Source organism: Aplidium turbinatum, chromosome 3 (genome assembly GCF_918807975.1).
Source record: "Aplidium turbinatum chromosome 3, kaAplTurb1.1, whole genome shotgun sequence".
Classification (NCBI taxonomy): Eukaryota; Metazoa; Chordata; class Ascidiacea; order Aplousobranchia; family Polyclinidae; genus Aplidium; species Aplidium turbinatum.
This window is the reverse complement of record NC_137474.1, coordinates 18030274-18048968: the sequence shown is the minus strand read 5'-3', so window position 1 is coordinate 18048968 and position 18695 is coordinate 18030274. Positions and strand designations below refer to the sequence as shown.

The window sequence follows — 18695 nt, the reverse complement described above, 5'->3', positions numbered from 1 at the left end:
GGTTAAGCAATTAATTTATATATAATTGTTGATGTCACAGTGGTGGATCATGCTAGTAACGTTGAGGGGTGGAGGCGATTTTATACATCGACGGAGAAAAGTAGTCGGTCTACAAGTTAATAATGTTAATTTATTGTGTTTTAAGAAAGCAATTGCCAGATTCGCCACCGATGTATCGACTGTGATGATGATTCATGCGTAACAAGTACATATAGACACGAAACGCCGTTTGACAACTGTCTTTTTTTCTCTCTGAAAAAAGCTGTCTCCGATTGGGATATCTCCGAATAGTAGCAGACCGCAGAAAAACGGTGAAAAAGAGCAGGTAGTGATACAAAGGAAGTAGGCAGCTATTCAAAATAGATCATTTATGCTTATATATATTATATAAGCAACACTATTACTGCTGTTGCTAAAAATACTTTCAATGAAGTGGAATGTAGCTTTATTTATCACTGTTTCAAAGTTTAAGTTAAAAAAATGTTACAAAACATAATTATGGACTTACCCGCATCAACAACAGCTTGGGTTTGTTGTGATGTGCCAGAAGCGATGTTGGTGAGAGCCCAAGCAGCTTCAAACTGTAAGGAAGAAAATTCATCTTGCTGCAGGCAATGCACAAGAATCGGTAAAATCCCTGCAAAAGATTTAATTTTACTGTTTATCATATCTGGAAAAGACAACATAACCTGGCTACCTTGTTCTGTTTTATTGACTAATGCGTAAGACATTCTTTTATTGTGTGCAGTTGTAAGTCTGGTGGTTGAAGAATTGCACATTAAGAGAATCTTCATGTCCACTTTCAAACGTGCCATTAAGAGTTTTACCAAAATACAGCCGCACGACGCACGTCTTCAGTGAATATCAAACCAACAGGTTTTTGAGTCGACCATATGCTCCTAGCAGCCATTCGATCACAGAGCTACAGTAACTATGGTACGTTTTTCTTTAAACTACAGAATCATTTGTGGTACAGTCAATACTAACCATTACAAATAACGTTGTATTCATCACTGCTGGTGTAATGATAAAAGGAAATCATTTGGTGAGCAAAACGATTTTTCTGAGAGTTACTTTTACGTTAATGCAATGCTAAGAATACAATTTGCAAAAGATTCTTTCCATTACAAAAAAGTGTTAAAGTTATTGAAATACCCCAAGTACCCCATCAGTCATACCCATCATACCCCATCAGTAGGGAGTTGCAGGCGCCCCATGAAATTTAAATCTTGGTTTCACCATGCTTACCTTTTTTGTGGTACTGTGTTTAGATCAGTAGATCACAAATATGAAGTTTCAGAAATGTTCATCAACGTTTACCTCCACCGCTGAGGCCATTTTGAGGCCCACTTTTTGATTTTTTTATGTTTTTTTGCCACTAGAGGGCAGTGTATAAGTTTTGCAATATTGGGGGTATATTTAAAAGATGCTCTATGATGTTCTGAATAATGTTAAAAAAAAATTGGAGAAATGGGATAAGTATATCCAAAAATATTCAAGTTTTGTCACTAATTTTTTGCACAATACTGCCCCTAGTGGTGAAAAGAAAAATTGAAATATCTTAAAAACCACTCGTCATATTGTTATGGAACTTGCATGCACCCCCCTATTTTCATGGGTAAGGAATTTGATTTTAGCAATATTTTTGCAAAATATTACCACTAGAAGGTGGTAATTCTAATTTTGAACTATTTTTCTGTAAAAAGGCGATATTGTTGCATTTCTTGAGCTGTGCTATGTGAAGAATACAATTTCATGGCTTATGCACAACAAAATTTATTCAATTGTAAAGAAACTGCATCATGCAGGGCAGGCACTATATCAAATCCAAACAGGCAATGTGAGTCTTAGTTAACACAATTTCCGCAAAGGCAGTTGTGCATCTTCATTGTGTTGATAAACGACGTTTTCTAAGATTTAGTATCTTTCTTTGTTCCTCCTCCACCACTTGAATATAGTTTTGCGGATTTTTTTCTTGCTTTGCTAAATGAAGAAAGTCGGATACAGTACCAGTTTTACCCCTCTGCTGAATCATTACAGACTCTGAGTGCACTTATGATATCATTAGCAGAAGCATAGCCATCATCTATTTCCCACTCTTTCGGGTGTTTGGCAAGAAAAGTTGTTGAAATGTGCAAAAGTACAAAAAACATTTTGCTGCTGGCATTTGCATAGGAGCACAATGACAATGAGTTATCATTAACAATGTCTGGCAGCTCTGGCTTACTGTATCCATTACCGAACCTGTTTGTAACCTGGCCATGGAAACTTGCATTTAAATGCAGCAGAGTTTCAGCCAAAGCTTCCTTTTCATCCATAATGACTTGTTTGTCCCATAGAACTAAGGGGATCAGCTCCCTAGTTACATACCATGTATGCCTACCTAAAGCTTTTAAAGCAGCACACTGATAATTTTGTTTACTGCATCATAGCTTTTGATGTCACTTACCAGTTGCTAATTGTCTCGGGGTGCTGATGCAGCAATTGGACAGTTGAACCACCATTTGTTAAATACAAAAGTCAACAAATCACTCTAATTTTTGTATTTGTGACTTGGAAATGATTCCTTGTGGTAGAAAGTCTTGCAGCATTACCATTAGGGTGCATCAGGAGCCCCGACCATGCAATTTTTATTTCTTCTATTGTTTAAATTGTTAGGCTATATGAATTAGAATGTGTGGTAAAATATTATTTAATTCTTCCAACGTTTAGGTATGCCACACAGAACATAAAGATTGATCCAGTACAGGCCGTACAGGGTTGCCACTTAGCAGATTTTATTGCAAAATTTGAGAAATTTAGCAGAATTTTAAGCTGTTTGGCAGCGAAATTTTGAGTTGGCAGAATTCTTAAGTTTGGCAGATTCATAAAACTCCTAAGATTAGTTGAATTCCATTGAATTTGTGACAAAATTGTGGTTCTATCTTGTTGTTTGTGAAGTAAATGGTGGTTATGTTTCAGTTGTAATCATTTGCTTTTAACAAAGTAACTAGGCTATGAAATCTAAAAATGGAAAGTATATTAGTTCATTTTAGTAGGTTTCATTTCAGTTTATCTTAGGGGTAAACTAAGCATAATTGGTATGGCAGATTAAAGATGATTTTGGAAGATTTTTGGACACTGTTTGGCAGAACATCAAATTTAAATCTGGCAACCCTGATCCAGTAACTGTGTGCAATTAAATTGCTAGGTGCTCAGATAAACTGTACTAAGGTAATATCGCTGATTTTCGTTGTTATATTATATAGTGCAAAACTGCAAAATAGGATAGGTTCAGGTATGGTAGATACCAGTTTCAACATCCTTTCAGCATTTTCTGTTGCTTAAAATTGCTTTTATTGTGATATCAGGTGAATTTTTAACTAACAGTGATTTTTGGGTCGTGTGATAAGAAACAAGCTTATTTGGATCAGCTCTGCCAAGCACGCAAGGAGGCTGAGAGAGACTCGACATCATGAAAAGCACTTTCTAATATGAGTGCAAACACCAGCACAGCAGTCTTAGACGATAGTGAAAATACATGTACCTCGTCCGATCAAGCAAAGGTTGGCCAAGCCACAAAGGTAGCAGGTACACAGGCATTTATACCTCACTATATTTTACAGTCCCAAAAGCTAGTATCTCTTGCGACACGCACGAAAATGATCCCAGCTCAGCAGGTTGCATTTGAAGCTTTTACAGAAGAAGTTGGAGGTGACACATCGAAGATAGTGACATCATATTCTTCAGCGGATCGCACCAGACGAAAGGTGGGAAAAAAAATAGCAAGTTCTGTGAATGAAAAATGGAATCCACCAAAACTGTTATCCCTCCATTGGGATTCGAAGCTGCAATGCAAACTAACTTAGGCCTATATAAATGAGAAAGAGGAGCGAGTAGTTATAGCAGCTGGCACTACAAAGGAAATGAAAATTCTGAGCATCCCTAGTTAATAGATATGAACCTGGAACAGACCGTAAAATGGGTGAAATAATTGCAAAAATTTCAGCTGATTTGATTAAACAATGGAACTGTTCGAAGTGCGTTGTAAATTTAGTGTTTGATACCACTTCAAGTAACACTGGACATATATCGGCGGCATGTATTAGCCTGCAGCAGCAGTTGGATCGACCGATTTTATGGTCTGGATGCAGGCACCACATAGGTGAAGTGGTGATCACTCATGTTTTCAATGAGCTAAAAATAGAGACATCAAAATCCCTTAATGTGATGTTGTTTGTAAGACTACGCAAAAACTGGGGAATGATTCCACATTGCTCGGCTGAAAAACTAGCTACATTGGACATATCTAATTTTGATGAAGAAGCGAAAGTATTAGTATTACAGCTGAAAGAAGATGTTCTCAGGTTATGCAGAGCGCAGGAGAAGTTTATACGTGATAACTATGTATAAAGAATTTATTCATTTGTGCTTGGGCTACCTTGATCCAAATCAACCAGTCAATTTCATGAGGCCGGGTGCTTTAAAGGCACGTTGGATGGCCAAGATCATATTTTTTCTTAAACTTTGGCATATCAAAATCATCACTCGAGTCGAAGTCGCAATTGGCCGACTTAAAATACACCAAATCACAAGTGAAATCGCCCATCTTGGTGATCATCCTTATTCTGCACAAACGGAGCCGAGGGTGTGTAAAGGTTTTCGAAGGTTACTGGAACACCAGATTATTCGGAGCCTAATTTAGCTACCCAAGACCGTAAATGTTTGTGCATTGCATGATTTTGCATCCTACCCTGCTATACAGGACGGAACCCAATCATTATGATATTCTAAATATCAATTAGTATAAAATATTGTTCCGTACACGCATACTATAGTGGTGCTAAATTCAGAGTTGTGAACTAGAACGTGACTTTTTGAGTTAAAAGAGGTTAAATTGGACAAGAGTTACCGCTCAATAACATTAGGGCCACGTGGCATACCTAAATGTTCACAAAACTTTATATGATACCATTTTCACACACTGATTTTCTCACCCAGTCTAACAGTTTAGGCAATAGAAGAAATGCGATGTTAGTATTTTTCAAAAATATGGGGCAGCTGATGCACCCTAATTACCATCTTGTAGCAATATAGCTGCTTTCCCATCCATCTTGCTCGATGGACTGCACCACATTTTCCAATATGTTTTCTGCATGCTAGGCAGAGAAGTGGTTTGTCTAGCTTTATTTGAAGAGAAATGCATGCAGCAGAGAGATGGAATGAAAAAAAAGAAAAATTTAAAACAACAACACCCAAAACTTTTTCCACCCTTAGCCATCTTTCTGCTGCATGCATTTTTCTTCAAATAAAGCTAGACAAACCACTTCTCTGCCTAGCATGCAGAAAACATACTGGAGAAGTTATACTTTCTCATGTGTGGGAAGCCCTGAAAGTCGAAACGTCAAGATCTCCATCGAAACGTCAAGATCTCAAAAGATTCCAGAAGAAAGGATTCGATGCAACCCCACACGCTGCAGCTGTATTGCATATCAAAGTTCCTCAAGAGTTGGGAAAATTTGTAACAACTCAAAGCAGAAAAGTGGAAGCACTTATAAATTTTGAGAGAGATATGCAAAATTATCAGAGGGGTGATTACAAAAAACTTTCAGACCTGATGGCGGTGTACATTGGAATCAACAGTGGACAGTACAACTTAATGAAATGCGGTGCAGTCCATCGAGCAAGGTGGATGGGAAAGCAGCTCTATTAGTTACTCATAGTAATGCTGCAAGACTTTCTACCACAAGGAATCATTTCCAAGTCACAAATACAAAACATAGAGTGATTTGTTGACTTTTGTATTTAATGGATGGTGGTTCAACTGTCCAATTGCTGCATCAGCACCCCGAAAAGATTTGCAACTGGTAAGTGACATCAAAAGCTATGATGCAATAGACAAAATTATCAGTGTTGCTGCTTTAAAAGCTTTAGGTAGGCACACATGGTATGTAACTAGGGAGCTGATCCCCTTAGTTCTATGGGACAAACAAGTCATATGGATGAAAAGGAAGCTTTGGCTGGAACTCTGCTGCATTTAAATGCAAGTTTCCATGGCCAGGTTACAAACAGGTTCGGTAATGGATACAGTAAGCCAGAGCTGCCAGACATTGTTAATGATAACTCATTGTCATTGTGCTCCTATGCAAATGCCAGCAGCAAAATGTTTTTTGTACTTTTGCACATTTCAACAACTTTTCTTGCCAAACACCCAAAAGAGTGGGAAATAGATGATGGCTATGCTTCTGCTAATGGTATCTGCTTCTGCTTCTGTTAATGCTAATGGTATCATAAGTGCACTCAGAGTCTGTAATGATTCAGCAGAGGGGTAAAACTGGTATCCGACTTTCTTCATCTAGCAAAGCAAGAAAAAAAATCCGCAAAACTATATTCAAGTGGTGGAGGAGGATCGAAGAAAGATACTAAATCTTAGAAAACGTTGTTTATCAACACAATGAAGATGCACAACTGCCTTTGCGGAAATTGTGTTAATTAAGACTAACATTGCGTGTTTGGATTTGATATAGTGCCTGCCCTGCATGATGCAGTTTCTTTACAATTGAATAAATTTTGTAGTGCATAAGCCATGAAATTGTTTTCTTCACATAGCACAGCTCAAGAAATGCAACAATATCGCCTTTTTACAGAAAAATATTTCAAAATTAGAATTACCGCCCTCTAGTGGTAATATTTTGCAAAAATATTGCTAAAATCAAATTCCTTACCCATGAAAATAGGGGGGTGCATGCAAGTTCCATAACAATATGACGAGTGGTTTTTAAGATATTTCAATTTTTCTTTTCACCACTAGGGGCAGTATTGTGCAAAAAATTAGTGACAAAACTTGAATATTTTTGGATATACTTATCCCATTTCTCCAATTTTTTTTTAACATTATTCAGAACATCATAGAGCATCTTTTGAATATACCCCCAATATTGCAAAACTTATACACTGCCCTCTAGTGGCAAAAAACATGAAAAAAATCAAAATGTGGGCCTCAAAATGGCCTCGGCGGTGGAGGTAAACGTCGATGAACATTTCTGAAACTTCATATTTGTGGTCTACTGATCTAAACACAGTACCACAAAAAAGGTAAGCAAAATCCAAGAGGGTCGGGGCGCCTGCAACACCCTACCCATCAGGCATAAGTAGTAAAATTTCTGTAAAAACCTGATCGGATCAAATCATCAATTGGTGGGTTTCTGTCACTAGAAAGAAGTTTTCTTGCTTGTTGAACCGCATTGAGTCGTGTAACTTCATTTTCACTTTGTGCATTCGCTACAATTTCCTCGAGTTTCAAAGATGTCTACAACATAGTTAGTGATATCATCATGTGTTTTTTACTGGCAATCAAATAGTACAGACCAGGGGTTCAAGATTTGTTCTTAAAAAGTGAGTGGGTGCTGAATCAATCCATCATTATGGCTGGGTATAAAATGACGTTAAAAGCTATAACTTGGTTATGGTAACAGGAGTTTTAAGTTTTAACCTACATTCTGGATCAGGGCTGCAATTTTTGTCTTTTTCGGTGACGAGGTCACCCGAGACGCGCCATCACTATTCGACAAACGCCGTGCCTTACGAAAAAAATAAAATTAAAATAAAAAGGTAAAAAACTGAGAGAGGACTAAACGTCGTCAGGTCGAGGAACAATCGGGGGGGGGGGCACCACGTGATGCAATCATAAAAGTGCTGAATTACGTAAACTTTCTTGCGCCAGGTACTTCAAAGCAAGGTCTAAAAGCGACGCTTCACACGAGAAACTCCCAAGGCGTCAGCGCCGCCATTTTGAACACTGCTGGAGAATGCTTTGATCGAAGTTCCAACGCCTGGCATCAAACATTTCGCAACACACGTTTCGTGCTATTCGACACAACCGGTTTCTTTTATAGATGAAATAACCTAGGCTACGTTGAGTTGTCAACGTCTATGCCAGTTTGTACTTTGTATTTCGCCGTTTGAGCCAATTAACACTTTTGCTCTGGTAAAATGACTGTTGGATACTTGCTATGAAACTTTTTCACATGTAGAAAACAGCCTAGTTTCCGACCAGGACCAGATGTTCAGAAATACAGATGAAAAAAGCCGCTATTTTTATGGAAAGGAGTTCTCTTCCAGAACATTTTGAACACTGCAGGAAAATGCTTTGATCAAAGTTCTAACGCCTGCCATCAAACATTTCGTCACACACGTTTCGTGTTATTCGACACAACGGGTTTCTTTTATAGATAAAATAACCGAAGTACGCTACTTTTAGTTGTCAACGTGTTTGCAAGTTTGTATTTATGTCTGACTTATGCACTTGTTGTTCCAAGATTGCAGAAATGTTTTACAATGTGAATAAAGAATAGTAGACAGATAAACACGGTTGCAACTGGACTTTCTTCCACTAAAAGAGTTTCTGTGATTACGTCATGGGCGATTTTGCACATTCACAAAAGCACACAACCCAGCTATCAAAACCCGTCGTTTTTACATTGATTCAAACATGGCCAAAAATAAAAAAATTGTGCCCTCTCAGCAGACCCCCCCAAACTAAATGGTTCATAACTCTCGTGTTTCTCAATATATTTCACTCAAATTTTGCAAGTGTTCATCATATAGAATAGTAAAAAGGTGTGTAAAATTTAAAGAAAATCGAAAGGTTGAATCTCTTGACTGTGTGAATCGACACGGAATGGCCCTTATGCACAAGTTCACTCATGCAGTGGAATAACTGTAACTTAAAAAGTTGACCTGATGGAGAAAAAATAATTGCATTTTCGGATTCAGCGCCCCAAAGTTAGTCTAAATCAGTTCAAAAACCGCCGGCACCAAAAATTGTGTCGGCCAGTGTAATCTATGCTAATTTAAACGCAGTAGGCCTAATAGCCTACGAATAATGTTTTTGCGTAAATATACCCGCATTGTGTACAAACGTCGTTTTCGTACATGATACGGCGGAATGGCCCGTTTCGGTGAGTCCGATTCGGTGAGTCCGATTCGGTGAGTTCGATCCCTTAACGGGGGATTTTTTCAATTTTCTTTTAAATTATCGGGTACCGTAGCCTAATTATCATTGCCGTTTTAGGGTTAGGGGTTTGGGGTTAGAGGATAGAAACTCACCGAATCGGACCCACCGAATCGGACTCACCGAATAGTAGCAGACCCTGATACGGAAGCTAAAAGTTGGGTCCCCTCTAGAATACTGTTTGCCCCCTGGTGCTCCAAGCTAGTTACGGCCTGGTTTCCGACCAGATGTTCAGAATCAGAAACACAGATAAGAAAGGTCGCTATATATAAGAGTTTGCTTCTAGAAGAATAGTAGGTAGTCACTGGGAGTGGACAAGGCAAGGTAATAGGCAAGTTGTAAGAACAGCATAGCTTTGCCCAACTACAGATAGGATAGTTTTCAGTTAGTCAGTATCCTATAATGACTAAAAAACGAAAGAATCCTTCAACAACACAGATGGCAAAAGCTTCGGTCGGTCTTACCGAGAAGCGGTTAAGGTTCAGCAAACAGCGAGTGAAGTGCGGGATCTGTTCGAAGCAGCTATCGAGAGAAGCATTGCCACGTCACTTTGGAACTTATCATTCAGGTAAACTTCCGGCTAATAGCGTTTCGTAGCCTAACGTCGCAAAGCATTCTCAATTTTGAACATGTTTGATTTAATAGTGGTACGGTAAGCAAAGGTATGCTTGATAAAAATGCGCCTACTGCGTTTTCACTTTTCAACAATAAAATTTAACAGATAAGCCCGTTCAAGTGCATAAGGAACAACGCATCAATACATTCTTTTCTCGACAAGACAGTGATAACGTTTCTGAGTTTGCCCAAGCACAACCTTCAAATTCGGTCGGTGAGTAGGGTGCGTCATGTGCCCCCAAAAATTTAAAAAATGATCGAAAACAAAATTATTTTTTTTTGTTGGTGAGGCTTGACTAAAAAAGCAAAATTACAAAATTTCAAAGAATTTGGTCAAGGTTTAGGTGCTCCACATCCCAATTTCCCGTATCCCCTTGTTAGCTTATGGGGAAAGACCCCCAAAATTCTCAAATCGGATGTAACTTTGGAACTGCTGGTGCTAGGAACATGAGTTTGGTATCAAATGATGCAGAATTGTAATGTTTTTATCTGCTCTAAGAGGACTTTTTGCCTTAATTTCACTAGAAAAAAAGTTATGACAAAAAACGTATATTTGACAATGTTTTGGACAAAAACGGTAGCGCAAGCACAAAGTAATGGGTAAATGCACATGCTGTACTGCATATCCTGGTCACAGATGACTTGGATACTTTTGCTTATTGCATTTGCAATAAATATACAGCATAGTATGCATAATATACAGCACACATGACATAGAGAATACAAGGGTTAATCAAGAGGATGTTGGAAGTGGTCTAACGGTACAGTAGTGTGATGGTAATACAATATAGTGCTCATGTCATGTACACACACAGCTGCATGACCTGGGGGTTACTAACTGGACTGTTCAAAGTGTAGGTGCATAAAACATATAGTGTAATTGGTAGACGTAGTCAAGAAAATACCAGCACACAGATTGATATACTCCATACTGCTGCATGTGCTAGACTACCGGTACTACATTGAGACTTTAGCAATCAGCACAAAAAGGTGAACATGTCAATCTAGTGGGTTAACCCTAGTGGGAATTGCTTCTTGCTGTTGAATTCTTTCATGAATTGACAAGATCGTACCTGATGAATCAGCCCAGGTCATCCCTTCTTTCAAAACCTACAGCATATAAGCTTGCTTCAGTCACAAGATTGACGTGACGCTCAACTGCTTGGTTGTGGCAAGGATAATCCAGCCGCAGAGGTTCGTCGATGACGTTGTCAATCTGTTAGCGATCTCATGATAGGTGGCTCAGACTTATGAACTGTGCCAAGCTTCACAAGTTGGTGGTATGATTTTGTTTTAGTATTAAGCTGTGGCACAAGAAATCTGCATATTGCAGGTGGCACCGCTGGTGAAATTTCCTTTCTCAGCTTTCGATTTTCATCTTTTGCTTTTTGTGAGGAGCCAACATGATTCTTGCTTTGCTTTTCCTGTGCTTGTGAACCTAAGGAATAGATTTGTTGGACTGCTGCTCTTCTAACTTGGCAGCCTTCATCGCCTAGCATACCAACAATGACATTTTCAGATTGAGCGAATAATGCATTGCGTTCCAAAACCTTCTTGGAAATCTCTTTTACTTCTTGCTGTGGCCTGTGGGAAGATTTTTTTGCAACATGTTGAAGAAGTTTTTTAACCCATCAGATAATGAATTGTGGTGTTTTATTTCAAACCAAGATGGGAAGCAAACCTTGATGCACTATGCAGTGGTCTACAAAAAAAGATTTTTTTTCGCAGCATGAACTTTGAAGACTGATTTAGAGTAATTTTAGGGTGCTGAATCCAAATCTGACCTCAGATTTATCCTATCATGTCAGTTTGTGAGATATGATAACAACAAATTGTTACTTTTGTCAAAAGTAGAAGATTTGACATTGCGTTTACCACCAACATATGCAGTGCTATAGCGAAAGGTTAGCGTTAGACAGGCCACAACAGCCTTTAAGTAAGGTTACTGGCTAAGCATTGCCATAGGCCTGCTAAAAATTTTGTAGTTTCATGCAAAACATTGATGGGGGAGGGGTTCAGTTCTACTTTTAGCCTCCCTTTTAGCTTGCTATTACTGCCTTGTTAATAATGTTGCTTAGAAAGCAAATTGGTATCAAAATTATAGTTGGTCACTTGGTGAGTGTATTCCAGCTACTTATGCACCACATGGCCTGGATTTCTGGATATAGCACAATGTGTATGTGCAATAAACGCAACGTCAAATCTTCCACTTTTGACAAAAGTAACAATTTGTTGTTATCATATCTCACAAACCTGACGTGATAGGATAAATCTGAGGTCAGATTCGGATTCAGCACCCTGAAATTACTCTAAATCAGTTTTCAAAGTCCATAGAGCAAAACACGTGTTGTTATGTTAAAACAAGGTATTATATATATTTATGGACTATAGGGTCAAATTCCGGTATTTTTAACTGCAATGTGGAGGACCTAAACATTAATATTTTTTGCTGAAACTTCATATTTTTGCTATTTCAGTGAAACCTCACCATTGAAAAAAAATAATACAAAAAATATGAACATTGGGGCACATGACGCACCCTATCGGTGAGCGTCCGTCTGGCGTCTGCAAATATAAGGTCAGGCCCTGGCGATGGCACGGCTTCATTAGATGTTCAAGCTCATCAGGAAGTTGAAATGACCTCTCAACAAACTTGCATATTTCGCTCCTAACTGTGCTTGCGTACGTGCATAACCATTTAAGTAGTAAGTGAGACTAAAGAGATGCCAAAGGAAAAAATCTCGCAGTAGGTTACGCTAGCGGTATAACCTAAGGGATTTTTTCTTTTGCGATCCTCAGTTTCGCATTTACAACAGTTCTCTTCCTGGAGCAAAACAAACAATATATATACATGTTCGGTCGGTCCACAACTTAGCACTTGATACTCCTTTGCAATCACTCAACCAGCTTGCGATTAAAAACTTAAGTGACTCTGATACCACACAGCTTGTGCGGTAATTCGCGGCCAAACGCTTATATGACTCTTGTGACGTCATATTACTATTCGACAAACAAACACAGAATTTTTGGTCGTTCGACAAGGAAGAAAAAATCGCAGCCCTGTTCTGGATTAGGGAAAATTAGTGTTTTTCAAACATTTTACAAGGGGACAAATACACAAACCGGTTTTAATTCTGAATCTGATTCATCAAGACTGTCATCTGCAATGGGTACATTCCTCCGTTTCAACAAATGATCCCCTCGCTTCTGCTTTCTCAGTTCAACTGACATCTCATTTCTTTGTCTTCTCATAGTCTGAAAAAAAATCAAAAATTCTGCTTAAGCTTACATAAAAAATTACAAATAATTATATATATAATATTTGTAGAAGTCAAAAATGTGTAAATAAATCTCTTTATTGTTGACACTTGATAACAGATTTGGTGACAAAAAAAGCTCGGATGCGAGACACAATTAGTAAATTAAAAGAAAGTTAACTAATGCCGCAAATAAATTTATCCCATCACAGTGTGGAGTAAATCACTTTTGCAGAGTTACAAATTCAGTCGATTCTCATACATTTGATCTCTTTGTGGGACTAATTTTAAGAGCAACTTACTTCAGCATCACGACCTTTGTGCTTCCAGTTCTTGAACCGATGACTGTCAGGTTTACTATCCATTGTGCTGGGTGCCACCACGTCCTTCATAGAACCACAAGACTCTTACCACCTTTACAATAAAGCCTTCTAAACAACCAGATTCGTAGCACACTATAGTCTTATGATCAAACACAGCTACAATGCTTGGAAAACATTTTTCTTATAGTTACAGATGCCGTTGATACAAACTACAACTTAATAACCATACAAATTGCATTTTATAAAAAAAAGCTCAGCACCCACATAAAACAATGATATCATATAGTACTTAATGTTGGCTAGGCAATAAATGCAATAACAGATGGCATTCTTATTATATTTTTCTGGCATTCTTATATATTTTGTAAAATATTGTTTTGATATATAATATATTAATTTTTAATCTAATTTCTATTATTAAATCTAATTTTTAGTTTATTTTTAGCAAGATAAGAACTTTATAAGGAATTTTGCTTATACACTCTTTGCCCTACTTGGTTTCAATTTAATGGTTTTAATCTTTTTTTCATTTGGTCTTTCTCCACCTGTTTTGATTGATAACAAGTTAGTTTGGTTTTTGCTCTCAATAAGTAACTTTTTACAGCCACCAAACTAACTTTTTGAGCTACTCGAATTAAAAACTGACCACAAAAATGCAGCAGCTTAACGATTGAGTTCACTTTAGGTTAAAATTTAATTTAAAAAAAAAAAAGCGCTTTGGGGTAGTATCGAACTCATTCACTCGCGAACACCAGCCCAAGAAAAATCGCACGCGCCACGGACTCAGTTGATAAAATTGTTGAATTTAGAACTTATATAGGCACTTTTTTCTTCTCCTCTCGTCTTTTGAAAGAGAAAAAAGAATACGTCATGACCGTTTCAAATAGTGTTTCAGATTAAGACCGGAGCCGGTCAAATAGCCACTGCATTATTTTAAATGATGAGCCTAAATTACAGTGTATATATTGTTTCTAATGCATACAAATAGCTATGACACATTGACACGGCCGTCTTTAAATGTAGCAAACCTAGCAAACGTAGCAAACCTCGCAAACCACAAAATTGCCAGATGGTATTTCAGGCCTGGAAATTCACGGCGGACATGTCCGCCGTCACAGCATGTGATGTCCGCGAGAAGCACAATCTAGATCGGTCATATTTGTCCGCCGAGAAATAACGCAGGAGCTAGCGATACAAATCGTCATTGCATAGCACTAACAATTGTTGCAAGAATATAATTTGCGCTGGGAACGCGAAATTATCGCATTCCCATAGCGCGCATTTAGAAAAAGTTAATACTGTATCGGTGTATCCCTTAGCTTCCATTCAAGAAAAACTTTCGATTTTTACGTTGCTTCAACGATTGATGACATTGAATCAGCGTAACAAAGGTGGATTCTTCCCTAACAATGGGTGGGAGTACCGGCACTTCTACATTAATCACGCGCAACAGTTCAAGTCTTATGTCACAATGTCTGGCTTTGATCTCTGACCGAGTAATATTGATAAGGCAAGGTTGGTTACAAACAGGGCTGCGATTTTTGCCTTTTTCGGTGACGAGGTCACTCGACACGCGCCATCACTATTCGACAAACGCCGTGCCTTACAAAAAAAAAAAAAAAAAGGAAAATAAAAAGGTAAAAAAAAAACTGAGAGGGGACTAAACGTCGTCAGGTCGAGGAACAACTGGGGGGGGGGGGGCATCACGTGATACAATCGTAAGAGTGCTGACTTACGTAAACTTTCTTGCGCCAGGTACTTCAAAGCAAGGTCTAAATGTGACGCTTCACACGAGAAACCCCCAATGCGTCAGCGCCGCCATTTTTGAACACTGCGGGAGAATGCTTTGATCGAAGTCCCAACGCCTGGCATCAAACATTCGCCACACACGCTTTGTGTTATTCGACACAACGGGTTTCCTTTATAGATAAAATAACCGAAGTAGGCTACTTTAATTGTCAACGTGTTTGCAAGTTTGTATTTATGTCTGACTTATGCACTTGTTGTTCCAAGCTTGCAGAAATGTTTTGCACTGTGAATAAGGAATAGTAGACAGATAAACACGTTTGCAACTTGACTTCCATCCACTAAAAGGGTTTCTGTGATTACGTAATGGGCGATTTTGCATTTGCATTTACAAAAGCACACAACCCAGCTGGCAAAACCCGTCGTTTTTACATTGATTCAACGTCTGCTGACAATGAATAGAAAAAACGAGAAGCGAAAAATATACTAGAGTAGTCTATCACGAGTCACGATGACTCACGACCGCACTGTTTGATTTGTAGTGATGTACCAAAAGTAGCGATACGCACGCTGTTACATTAAACAACTCAGGGGGAAAAGTAAGTTAATTTTGGGTTGATTCAACGTTCGAGTCAGCACAAATCTATTTAATTTTCCTGGCGGGTTTCATTGCGTACCCAAACAGCAAAAATCATCATTTTTGCATTGATTCAACGTCTACAGACGTGAAATCAATGCAAAAATAACGAATTTTGCTGCCTGCATAACAATGCCCTAGAAGAAATGTACGTTTGTTTTACATTAATTCGACATTTAGCGACTTTGAATTATCATAAAATAACGTTAATTGTTCAACCAGGTACCGGTAACAAATTAATATCTCATTGCGAGATGATTGCCTCGATTTACGTTTACACTAACATAATTTCGGCACAATTGAGATACCGCGAGCAAACACGAGTCTGTTTGATTAAGAACTAGCCGTCAGAATCGGAATCATAAGACGCTGTATGGGAGGATGAGGTTGTCGCGTCATCACTGAAATACTTGAAGAGTGAGACGCAAAACTGCCTGTTCATGAACGCGCAATGCCATATGATCAGAATCATTATTTTTCTTTTCTGCCGAAGAACCGTTTATCTAATTTCGTATTACTTTATTAACTTGACCCCTAGCTTTCTAATTCCGATTTGTTTCCGTCATAAAATTCTTTACAAATTTTGCAAAATACCACACTAACTTTTCCTTCTGTTTGATAATCTATAGCAGGTAAATTCCATTTTTTAACTGTATCTTCTTTCACGATGATATATATTCGCAACGACACCGGTAAACAATAAGCATTCGATGAAAGAATAACATTTGCGTAACAATTAAGCCAGTATTCATAAGGTGGCAAACTTTTTACAGTTCACAAGAGCATTGTCAGCGCATAAAATAGCGTGATGCTCTGGGCTACCGCCGTGTGACACGCAATGAAGAAGCGCATAAAAATTCGTTTGAATAAACATTAAAGCATACGGCAATTGTCGCAGCAATCTAAGGTGTGTTGATTTGGCGACGGCAATGTTTTTTGCCGTCGTAGATGGAATCACTCAACCAGCGTGCGATTAAAAACAGTAAGTGACTCTGATACCACACAACTTGTGCGGTAACTCGCGGCCAAACGCTTATAATCTGACTCTTGTGACGTCATATTACTATTCGACAAACAAGCGTAGAATTTTTGGTCGTTCGACAAGAAAGAAAAAATCGCAGCCCTGGTTACAAAGTTAGATTATACGAGTAGGCTACTACAGCAAGATGCAGCAAAACTTAAGTTTTGGTATTACAGTAAGAATGAAAAGGCCCAGGAAAAATTCTGAAAGTGAGAATGAGGGCGATGAATCTACTACTAGGAAATTTAGTGGTGATAGACGCATATAACATATTAAAGGAACAACGACTGTAAGGATTAGTTCTGTCAATAATCACAACACATCGTTTACCCCACAAGCCATTAATTTCCGATCATCAAGGCCCTCGGCAATATGGGTGACAACAAAAAAATCAAAATGAAGAGGTCATTTGAAATCGCATATTTTATCACTAAACAAGAGCACGCATGTATGCTCTTCCCTCAATTAACCAGTCTGGAGAAAAGACACGGAGTAGATCTCGGTATTACGTATTTTAACGGCAAGCAATGATCGCGTGGAGACTGGCACACGTCTTTGAAGGGCGATACTATAGAAGCTCTCATGCGCATATGCCTGGAAGGCCCCGACTACACTGATTATATATAATCCCGAGCCTGCCGTGATCTCGTGGAATACTGATGCTATTTTGGAGAGGCAACCGCATCACGGAGAAGGCAAAAAATAATTGCGCTTTTTCTAATGTTTTGTTTATTCTTTCCGTCACTTTCGCTCACATGACACGCAAAAAAAAAACCTAAAGAAAAAAGCGTAGTGAAGCTTTGCACATCACAAAATAGTAGCGTTACACGTTAGTGTAGAAGTTTTAAGTATTTAAGTACCGTAAGTGATTAAGTATGACGATCGACGTTAAAACTGGTGTGTCCGCCGTGAGACTTAATTTGTCCGCCAAGATAGCTGCTCAGACCAGACACGTTTGTCTGCCGTTAACAAAAACAAATTTCGAGGCCTGGTATTTTTTAAAATTGTGATTTTTTTTAATTTTTTGGCGTTTTATTTATCGGGTGCATGTTTTTTAAAACCCTTTTGAATATGTTACTTGTTTAGTGTTGATGTTTTATTTTTATCAATAAAAAGATATCAAAATCTCTGCTTTGTTGGTTATGGTTAGTTTTCATATGAAAACGTTTAAAGCAATGCCTTTGCGATCAACATTTGTAAGCTGTTGAAAGGTAATATTAACGCAATATTTGGTAGTCAGACATTCGGGAATCAGTACTCAATCCCTTAGACCATGGTTGGGTGAGTTCACTAATCACTGGTTTTCTAAAAACCGAGCTGTAGACGATAAATAAAACTTAACTTTTGCAGGTGACCGTAGTTCCTGGGCTACATCGTGTGACACAAAAGGAAGAAGTTCCTAATGACAAGTTTTTTTGTATGTTTAGAATGTAAGGAATATTTTGTAAACAAAACCGGTTTTTCCAAAAGTTTTGGTCATTTGAAGTGTGTTTAAAATACCTATATGCTTTGGCTCCTTTTTAGGCTACTTGCAAAAAGATTGGTTTGAAACGTGTTTTTGGCTGGGTAATTTTGTGGAATCTGGCAACTCTGCAAAGTTTGCTTCTTTAAATGTAGCAAACCTCGCAAATCTTGAGAAAAGTTTCTACGATTGATGGCCGATGAGATTTTCAATTGTTCATAGTTTGCATAAAATTGATAGACCTAGACTACAGACAACCTTACCATTACTTGCTGCTAGTCTAAATCTATCTTCTTTAGGGAGACTATGAAAACCTGTTTTCTCGATTAGTTTTACGCATGTAGTACGCCTTGTCGTAAAAATTTTGATATTGTTAGCTCATAATTGGAACAGTTGAAAAACAAGCCGATTCATTTCCTTTTCGTGGGAGTGAATAACAACGACCAAGACAGTGAAGTTATCGAAATAAAACGCAAAAATCATGATTTCAAGCAGAGTGGAAACCCGCCATCAGTTTTATTAACCTCGTTTCGCTCGTTTTGCTAATTGCTTACCTTCAAAGCGCTAACAACGGCGAAGTGTTTTCTTTTCTGTTTTTTATCGAAAGTATTTACAGTCTTTTATATACTCGAGTATAGGTCG

At 38.2% G+C, this 18695-nt stretch overlaps 1 protein-coding gene across 1 annotated transcript in view; it reads right to left on the bottom strand.

Annotated features, from left to right (window-relative positions):
* LOC145765912 (importin subunit alpha-4-like) overlaps window positions 1–13348 on the bottom strand; it is a 33329-nt gene extending 19981 nt beyond the window's left edge. Inside the window, exons 1-4 of the mRNA XM_082577578.1 lie at window positions 13167–13348; window positions 12731–12862; window positions 7153–7288; window positions 509–637 (exon numbers count right to left, since the gene is read on the bottom strand). Of these exons, the coding sequence (XP_082433704.1) occupies window positions 509–637; window positions 7153–7288; window positions 12731–12862; window positions 13167–13256 (487 nt within the window). The 5' untranslated portion in view covers window positions 13257–13348. The remainder of the gene's footprint in view (window positions 1–508; window positions 638–7152; window positions 7289–12730; window positions 12863–13166) is intronic.
* Between the last annotated feature and the right edge of the window lie 5347 nt (window positions 13349–18695).